At 62.7% G+C, this 9,404-nt stretch overlaps 2 protein-coding genes across 2 annotated transcripts in view; both read right to left on the bottom strand.

Annotated features, from left to right (window-relative positions):
- Positions 1-2,245, bottom strand: part of KCNQ2 (potassium voltage-gated channel subfamily Q member 2) — a 46,479-nt gene extending 44,234 nt beyond the window's left edge. Inside the window, exon 1 of the mRNA XM_006922124.1 lies at positions 2,146-2,245. Coding sequence (XP_006922186.1) covers positions 2,146-2,245 — 100 coding nt within the window. The remainder of the gene's footprint in view (positions 1-2,145) is intronic.
- Positions 2,246-9,247: 7,002 nt separating this feature from the next.
- The window catches only part of EEF1A2 (eukaryotic translation elongation factor 1 alpha 2), an 8,986-nt gene continuing 8,829 nt past the window's right edge, over positions 9,248-9,404 (bottom strand). Inside the window, exon 9 of the mRNA XM_025039874.1 lies at positions 9,248-9,376. Coding sequence (XP_024895642.1) covers positions 9,248-9,376 — 129 coding nt within the window. The remainder of the gene's footprint in view (positions 9,377-9,404) is intronic.

A 9,404-nucleotide genomic window follows, 5' to 3' on the forward strand; every position in this document is an offset into this window, starting at 1 on the left:
CCTGCAGAGGTGGCCTCTGGGGTGGGCAGGGCCAGGCCAGCGCTCACCTGAGCGGCCCCTGCTCCCGAGACTGGACGCCGCGGAGCGGAGCTGGGGAGGTCCCGGCCCGCCCCCAGGGATCTTACGCCTGACCCCCACCCCCACCCTGTCCCTTGGGTGTGCAGGGAGGCACCTGGGGGGACCTCCTGGGAGTTTCCTGAACCAGCAGAGGGGTCCTGGAAGACGAGGCGGGAAGCGGGGCAGGGTGGTCAGGAGCCTGAGGCCCGACTCACGTGGTGGCCTGGGCTTTGTCCGCAGACCGCAGTAGGGGCCTGCACCCGGGCAGGGGGTTAGAGGGTCGGCCCTAGGCCAAGACCCAGGCCTGAGGCCAGTGGGGACACTGGTGTCACCGCCCAGGATAAAGGAGGGCAGGCTCTGCACATAGATGGCAGGCTGTCCCCTGGAGGGGGAGTGGGTGTCTTGGGGGTGTCCCTCTAGAATCTGCTGGTAGGAGGCCAAAGGGGCTTATTCCTCAGCCCCTGATGCTGTCAGCGCCCCACCCACTGTGCCCCCACTGGCGCTTCCCTGCACGGGACGGACTTGCTGCGGGTCCCTCCCCTGACCCCCTTCGGCCTCTTCCCACACTGGCGGGGCCCAGGGCTACCAAAGGCCCTGATCAGTAGGTGGCGCTGTTTTCACTGGGCGCTCGGCTCATGAAACAGCTCCACCCCTGTCCTTTGGTCTCCAAAGCGAGGGGCCACGTGGCCTGTTGTGTGTGATTTTTTTTTAATTAGACAGAAAACATAACCGAAGCAGGCACAGCGCTAATTTGTGAGTGATTTAGAATGTTGCGGAGGGAGCCTGAACTCAAGCCGCACACACCTGTGCGCACCCGCGCGTCCGCGGGACCGCGCTCCTGACCCCGCCTCCCTCCCTCCACGCGGGTCAGGAGCGGTGGTCGCCAGCACTCGCGGGTGGCCCCCGGCGGCTGCCATGTTTCTAGTGCGGGCACCCCTGCTGGGCCCAGGCTGAGGAAGGAGGCCCCAACCTCCTCAGTTCAAGGAGAGGGGGCAGCCCTATTGCAAAAGGGGAGACGGCCTGCATTCCCCACGCAGATGGACCCACGAGGGGGTGGCACTGGCTGGCTATGCTCATCGGCCTCTGGGTGACCCTCACTGTCACTCTTCAGAGGACTGGACGAAGCGACTGCAACTCGAATGCACAAACCCCAGGAGGGCGGGCCACCTCTGCCTGTGAAGGGGAAGCCCAGGCTGTGGGGACCTTGAGCCGGGACGGTCCCTCCCAGAGGAGCCACTTCCTGGGATTTTTTGATGTGAGAGCGAAGTGGGCCCGTGAAGAAGCGGTGACACTGGGGAACCCTCCAGGCGGCAGGGCCACCTTCTCGGGAGCACGAGGGCCTCAGTTTGAGCCCCTCTGTTCGCCCATCTACGAAGGGCGCCTTGCAGGTTCTGGAGGGCGAATTCCGCAACAAGATTCGAGGAGCCATGCTTCCCCTGCTCAGGACGTCCCTTCCGTGAGCTGGCTCATTGGCCCTTCGTGTCGTCAGTCTTGTGCCAGGCACACCAGGGACTGTGCATGGTCAGCAGTCTGGGTCGCCGGTGGCTGCCCAGCCCCCACCCCTGCAACCCCGGCGAAGCGAGTCCTGAAAACGCATTTCATGCAAACGACAGAAATCCCACTTATTTTTAAATGAATGAGAAAGCTCTCAGGCTCAAGCCGCCTTTGCCAGGACAGCACTGAGGATCCAGAGACAGGGAGTGAACAGATTCGGGCACACGGGGAGCCCAGCCGGCGTCCGGGGAGGCGGCTTCACCGGACTTCGGAGCGGGAAGCGGCGGGAGCCGCCTCCGCGCCCGGCGCTGTCCTTTCAGCACCTCCGCTCTGATGAGTCCCCAGAACCTTCCAAGCCCTGCGCGCTGGCCTCCCCCGCTCCGGGTGGCCTCCTCCTCCTGTCCCCACGTCATTGGCTACACTGAGCCGCCCAGCAGGGACTAGTGAGCTGACAAATCTGGCGGTGGCCACCGTCGTCTCACAGGCCAGCTCAGGGTTGTCACAAACCACGCCTGCATCCGACAAGCTCCTGTGCGCCCCCTCCCTGTGGAGCTCAGCGCGCAGGGTCTGACCCCGCCTCTGGGGACGGCTCACCACTGTCGTGTTCCCCCAGAGCCTGGCACGGATAGGGCCCCCGGATGGGTGGTCGGTGGATGTCGCGGCTGCTGGTGGCGGAGGACAAGTCGAAGCGCATCGGGATCGCTCCCTTGGGGGACCCGCGGTGCTGCAGAAAGCAGGCTCATCATTGCCTGGAAGCCCTCTTCTCTGCGACCCTAGGGGTTGTGACTGCTCTCACAGCCCAAACGTGGGACAGCGGGACCGGAGGAGAGTGCGGGGGACGTGAGATGGGAAGGGGGGGCTTCCACTGCCCACCAGCGTGGCCGAGGGGTGTCAGCCTCAGGCCGATCGCATGGTGGAGGCGGAAATGGATAGGCGGGGTTCTGTGGGCCGGTGACTGCGTGGACACTGAGCAGCAGTTTCCTGTCTCACCTGTACCCCCACCTCCTCCCAGCAGGAAGGAGGCAAGCCCCTGCCCCAGTCACAGGCCTTCAGAAACAGGGGGTCCTGGCAGAGGCCCAGGGAAGGCTCCGCCAGGCGGAGAAACGAGACTTCATTTGGGGAAGCGAGAAGGGACAGGTTCTCAGTCAATTAGCCTTGGTCAGAGCCTCGATGTAATTTGGACAACAGGAAGTGCCTGCCCGGACAGAAAGTCCCAGCCCTCCCCCCCAGGAATTTTCCATTATCTGGAGGAGGAAGGACTGTGTTTATACAGCTCAGGGGGAAGCAGGAAGGCGAGAAAAATATTTAAGATATGAAAGCATCGGGTTTTTTAAACATCTTACACTAAACTCAATGAAAATTTAATTTATACTTTATTTTTTATAAGGATCAGAGCTCTCAACCTTCCCCAGCCCCTGGCAAACCAGTTAACTGCATGAGGGAGCTAGACTGTGTTTCTCAGCCGCCAATGGTATCCTGACACTGGGAACCCATGGTTGCCCGTGACAGCGGAGACAGGCAGGGCAGCGAAGGCGGCCTGGACACGACAGTCCATCCAGAAGGCCGGAAGCCAACCTGTAGATTCCGGGTGTCAGGCGGTCGGGGGGGTCCCACATCCTCTCCCTCTGCCGACCAGCTCCCGGGAGCAAGGGTGGCATTGGGAGCGTGTGTGTTTTGTCTTTCTCAGTCCACGGGCTGTGCGGGCACTCGCGTCCCTGGCCCAGGCCACAGAAGCTGCCCATCAGTGTCCCTTGGATGAGAGACAGTCACGTGCTCTAGGCTGGGCACCTCTCGGAGCCTCTAGTTTGGAAGTGCCCCCAATGGGTGGCCTGAGCGTGTGTGGCTCCGGAGCTGCGGGCGTGGACTCTGGGAGGATGTGGCCATCCAGCTCTGTGCCGTGGAGACGGGCTCACCGCCGGCAGAATGGTCAGCCGCCTGCCCACACACGGGCTGCTGGCATCTGGGCCCTGGCTGCCCGCCCACTGCCAGCCCGGGCTCGCTTGAGTGCCTTGCTTGCTTGGCCAGATGTCCAGCAGGCTTCAGACAGAGCTGGCCAGTCTGGGTCAGGGCCTGTGGGCTGTCAGAGTCCCCACTCCGACCCACCCCCTCAGCTGGGACAAGGTCATCACATGCTAAGCCAGGGGGTTGGGACCGGAAGGCAAACCAGGGACACACCAACCCAGACAGCTAGACCCTGGGCCAGGGCCGGGGTCTGCCGGGTGGCCCCTGACCAACCACTCTGCCAGCAGACACCGGCCCTGCCAGCAGCACCGCAGAGGGCAGAGTGGTACTGGCTGCAGAGCATGGCCCGAGGGCGCCGCGGGCTCATCCGAGCTATGCAACCTTCAGCGGGTCACGTGACCTCGCATACATATAGCATGGGCTCCTCACTGGGAGAGGGGATACGGGCGGCTCCAGCTGACAGGGCTGCCAGGTGCTCAAGCGAGAGGACTCGGTGGAGCAGCGAGCCATCCCGGGGGCGTCCAACACGGAGCAGTGTCCAGGCAATGGCGGGAGGTGCCAGGGCCACCCCAGGCCCTGGACTGGAGAAACCTCCTTCCTTAGTCCCTTACGGGCCTCCCACAGACTGCAGTTGAAGGACCAGTCTGTCCCTCCCTGGCTCAGACGCGCTGACCTCACCCTGTCCGCGGTCCTGTTCACAGAACGAGAGCCACCAAGGCCCATGGTGTTCACCCAGAGGCGGCCCCGGACCCCAAGGCACATCTCAGAGTGTCTGGAGACATTCTTGGGTGCCATGACAGGGGCAGGCGCTGCTGGCATCTAGTAGGAAGAGGCTTCTAGCGCGCACAGGACAGCTCCCCACCAACAGAGAACTGTCTCTATCCCTGATGTCAGCAGTGCTGCGGTTAAGACACCACGATTTAGGTTAACAGGTTTGCTCTTAAAATTTCTGGCAAGTTGGTCATTCACACCTTAGCATGAAATAGTACAAACAAACGGATTTCTCCCTCAAGCTCAGGAGAATACCTAAGCCAAGGGATGAGGATTTTCATGGGAAAGGAGGCAGGAGTCGGGGAAGGGCAAGCCCCCACCCCGGAAGGGCCTTGGGCAGGTGAGACCACACTCACCAGTGGCGACCAGCTGGGCCAGCATCAGAGTCCCACAAACCAACTCCAAGTTTTCCATGTTGCTACTTTCCACCACGATGACCAAATGCTTTTACACCATCTTCCTGACACTCAAGAGACACATGGAGGACAGAAGGAGAGGAGGTGGTGCCAAGGTACCTCACGTTCCAGTTGCCTCCATGCCTGCAGAGGCAGCTGCAGCCTTGTGGGGAGGGGCTGGGGGCAGGGCCGAGACTCCAGCCCTGAAGGCAGGGTGTCCATCCGGGCCCTGCCCACTGGGAGGGGCGAGAGCTCTGCTCAGAGATGGGAGATGGAACGCAGGGCTCCCCCGCCCCTCCCCTGTGTCCTCTGACTGCCGTTGGGCTCCGCACTCGCTCCCCACCCCCGTGTCCCAGACAGTGGAGCTGGGAACCCAGGAGCCTCAGCCAGCTCCACGGGCTCGGCTTCAAACAGTGGCTGGCGGTCGGGGCACAACATAGCCCCTTCCACGAAGCCTGAAGGTCTAAAGCTGACCTCCACCCAGCGCTGCTAGTGTCCCCGACAAGACAAAACGGCACCTGGGGGTCCGGGCCGGTCTGCCAAGCATCCTCAGGGAGGCCGCCTGGACAGCCTGATCGGGACCCTCCAGGCCCACCCGCTCAGCCGGCCAGGGCGGACAGAGCCTGCCTGGCCGTGTCCCTCCTTCTGGCTGCCTCCTCCTCCCTGATCTTAGGCCCCACTCAGCCCACAGTCTAGAGAACCATCTGGATTGTCACGGACCCTGGGGTGGCGTGGCTGACCAGACGTCCATGCTGGCAGCGACCATGGCTGGGCTGTCCTTGCCCGATGCGACCTCAGTGGGTATCCCAGCCACCCTGGCCCTCCTGTGCCTCCTCCCCAGCCAGCCCCTGCGCAGAGACCCCAGGAGCAGCCAGCTCCCCCAGCTCCTCCAGACGCCTGTTCCTTCCTCCCTGGCCCACCCAGCGGGGCCGAGAGCAGCCTGAAGCTCTGCAGGTCCAGCCACCCAGCCAGCTTCCCCACCATGGCTGCCTGGGTCCAGCCACCCAGCCCTGACTCCAGGCTGACAGCCAGGAGCGTGAGTAGGGCCAAGACACGTGTGCACACACCTGCATACGCGCGTATAAGAGCTCTCTCTCTAGCAAGCATGAAATGCACAAACACAGAAACCCAGATGCATGTGCATATGTGCACATGCACAAACACACCCGGGCCTTACTCACCGCCCCCACCACGTCCCCACACTCCACACAGCCCCTCGCAGCCTGCACAGGGCCACGCCCAGGCCACACTCGGCAGGGCCACAGCCCACCCAGGGCACGCATGCAGTCCAGCACACCCACGGCCCCCTCCAAGACACACTAGTCCTCCCAGGAGGAGACACAACCACGGTCACCCACGAGGACGGTCACTCCTCACTGAGAAGGTTCAGGGTCTCCTCGTTGGGGTCTGAAGCCACTGTTAGGACACTGGACTGTCACCGCCAGGGCCCCCCCGGAGTGTGAGGGAGGGCGGTGAGGGGCTTCCTGCCTCAAGGAGAGGGCGCCAGGCACCCTGGGGAGACCAGAGCAGGAGACAGATCACATGCGGTCAGCTCAGCGAGGCCCCGCAGCCTCGACAGCTCATGAATTTTTCAGACGCTCCCAAAGTGCAAATCGAAGCTGCCAGTGGGGTGCTGGAGGATCCTGCTTTAAATTATTCACCAGGCGGCTGAGGGTGGAAGCTCCTGGCCCTGAGGCTGGCTCCAGGATTTGCCTCACAAAGCCTGGCTCGGGCACCAGCCCTGCAGTGACAGGCGGGCACCTCTGGGCCTCTGTGTCTTCCTTGGCAGTCAAGTTGGATGCGAGTCCCATGTCCTCAGTTTGGGCCCTGGCTACACCACCTTCCACCCCAGGGCTCACCATCTGGGCTGTGGGGACCTCAACCAGCCCTGTCCAGCTGCCCACGGAGTTTTCCAAGCTGGCACCCCACTCTCTACCCTGCTCCCCAGAACGCCTGTGGTGGGACAGGGCCTACCCACCACCAGCGAAAAGGAGGCCTGAACTGATACCTACACTCACCCAGCCGGCCTCAGCCCCAGCTCCTACGACCGCTCTCGGAACTGGACAGCACCATGCCGCAAGCACTGACCACAGCGTCACCAGCTTCCCACAGTCAGGCAGGTGCAGCCTGCTGTCCCCGGCCTAGCAGTGAAGCTGGGATAGGACCTGCTCCCTCATCACTGGCCCTGCTGCCAGGGTCAGCCATTCTCAGCTCTGTCCAGGAGCCCCAGCTCCCGAGAACCATCCAGAAGGCTCTCGAGGTCACAACTGTCTCCCCAATCACACCAAGGCGTTGTTCGTTTCACTCCTGCTCTGCCTGTACAGCGGAGCGCCCCAGGACGTAGCCTCGGTGGCGCTGGACGCTGTGGGGGCATTTCGGGACGCTCTGCCCACCAGCCTCCACTCCTGCCAGGCAGGCACATTTCACCCTACTTGTCTCCCCAGCCGGAGGTCTGGCCAAGGCCCGCCGTCCCCATACGCCCCTCCCATCGAGCGTGGACTGCTAAAGGAACCGACTGGAGTGGGGATCTCTGCATCCCCCCAGCTGGCAGTGTGCTGGACTCACGCAGCCCCACCTAGAGGTCAGCGGAGGAATCCTGGGAGAAGAGCCTCTGTGCTGCCACCTCATGGACAGTGGGAGCTATTGCATGTTCTCACGGGCCGAGGTCCCAGACTTCTGCCTCCTCCAGTCTGGGCTCCTGCCCACCCTGTGGACCCCACTCTGAGCGGGCACCAGGGATACAGCGAGGCATCAGACTGGGGGCTTGGGCCTTCCTGGGCCTGTCTACACCACCCCATCCCAGAAGGGGTGCCCAAGGCACAGAGGTCGCCCCCAAAAGCCATGCCCTCCACCCCGAGGGCCCTGGTGGGACTGGGAATGTGCTCCCCCCTCTGTTCTCAAGCCCTCCTGGGAGTCCGCGAGCCTAGAAGGACCTGTGTCCCCATCCCAAAAACACACCTGGATGGGAGGCAGCGTGGTTTGAATATCAGGTAAACAGCAAATACTTTGTCAGGGGCGAATATTGTTTGGGACAGATTTATATTAGAATTTATTGTTTATCTGAAATCTGAATTTGCCTGGGCGCCCCGTGTCTGTATTTGCTGACTCAGGCCACCCTCCTCGGAGGCCACTGTGTCAATCTGAGGGTCACTAGCGCCAACCCCATGCCAGAAGTGAGTCCCGCACCGCACTCTGCCTGGCTCCACGGGTCCCCCCTCTCCATGTCCTCTCCCCTTTCATGTGGCTCCAAGGGGCCCATCCCCACTTGGGGATCGGGTGGGGAGATCCCAGCAGCCCCTCCGCAGGCACCTTTGACCCACGCGTGCCCAGGGCTCCCAGCCGGCAGCCCCGCCCCATCCCCAGCTGTACCACTCCCACGCTCACCCAGCATGGTGGGCGGGACATGCCCCCAAAGATTTAAGGACCCTGTGTGGTGTGACCTGTGTGGCAATTAAGGGTTTGGCAGAGGTGATTAAGTCAAGGCTCTTGTAACGAGATGACTTTGGTGATGCTGGTGACTTCCATGCAGTCATGTGACACAGGGACCGTGTGACCAGAGGCAGAGGTTCCAGTGATGCACTTTGGCAGCCACCAGAAGCTGCAGGAGGCCAGGAACTGTCCCTCCCCTTGATCCTCTGAGAGAGCCAGCCCTGCTGACACCTCGATTTTGTCCCAGTGGTACAGTGACAGTCCGTTCCTGCTGTGCTAAGCTGCCAGCCTGAGGTCATTCGCTGCAGCAGCCCAGGGCTCATGGCTGTGGGGACCTGTGCTTGGCCTGCTGCATGGAGTCTGCTCACCCCACTCGAGCCCCTTCTGCAGCGCCAGCGCACCCCGGGTGCTTCCTGGAGCAGGGATGGCTGGACAGGAAGTGGTCCTGCCACCCCATCCTTGCTGACCAAGGCCAGGGCTTGTGCTGGGGTCTCCCGGGATAGAGCAGGACAAATACAGAGCTGCCTCTAGCCACAAATGACCGGCTTGGGAGGGGAGCCTGGGACCCTGTGAGAGACAAGCGCTCACAGGAGGGGCCCTCCACACTGGTCGGTTCTCTGAGATCCCCGTGGTAATCAGACCCCCTTCCGCAGATACGAAGAGACCGATTCTTTGTCCTGAACGCCCCACAGAGGTGACTCCAAAGCCCCCTCATAGCCTCCTGGGCAGGGCCACTCACTGCAGCCCCGCCCACCGCCTACCCTGGGTAGCCTGGCCTGGTCAGTGGCAGGGGTGGATGCCGGCGGGACACTCCAGTGGGAACGGGCTTGGGGAAAGCGCAGGGGGCCGAGGGGAGGGTCCTAAGGAGAGCCCTCCCGCAGGGCGGGCAGCCCCCACCCCACCCAGCAGCAGGCGCACACGGCTGTGGGGTCGCTCAGTTTATTGGTAAAACGGGCACTGAGCGTGGTGAAGGCTGGACGCGGAAGCCGGGGCGGCGGGGGCGCTTTTCCTTTTAAAGAACTTCCACTGGACCTTGATGGCGAGCATCCAGTCGCTGACGGAGAGCCTCTGACAAGCGGAGGTGCAGACATCCCCACCCCACCCAGCAGCAGGCGCACACGGCTGTGGGGTCGCTCAGTTTATTGGTAAAACGGGCACTGAGCGTGGTGAAGGCTGGACGCGGAAGCCGGGGCGGCGGGGGCGCTTTTCCTTTTAAAGAACTTCCACTGGACCTTGATGGCGAGCATCCAGTCGCTGACGGAGAGCCTCTGACAAGCGGAGGTGCAGACATATGCG

Source organism: Pteropus alecto, unplaced genomic scaffold, assembly GCF_000325575.1.
Source record: "Pteropus alecto unplaced genomic scaffold, ASM32557v1 scaffold45, whole genome shotgun sequence".
Taxonomy (NCBI): Eukaryota; Metazoa; Chordata; class Mammalia; order Chiroptera; family Pteropodidae; genus Pteropus; species Pteropus alecto.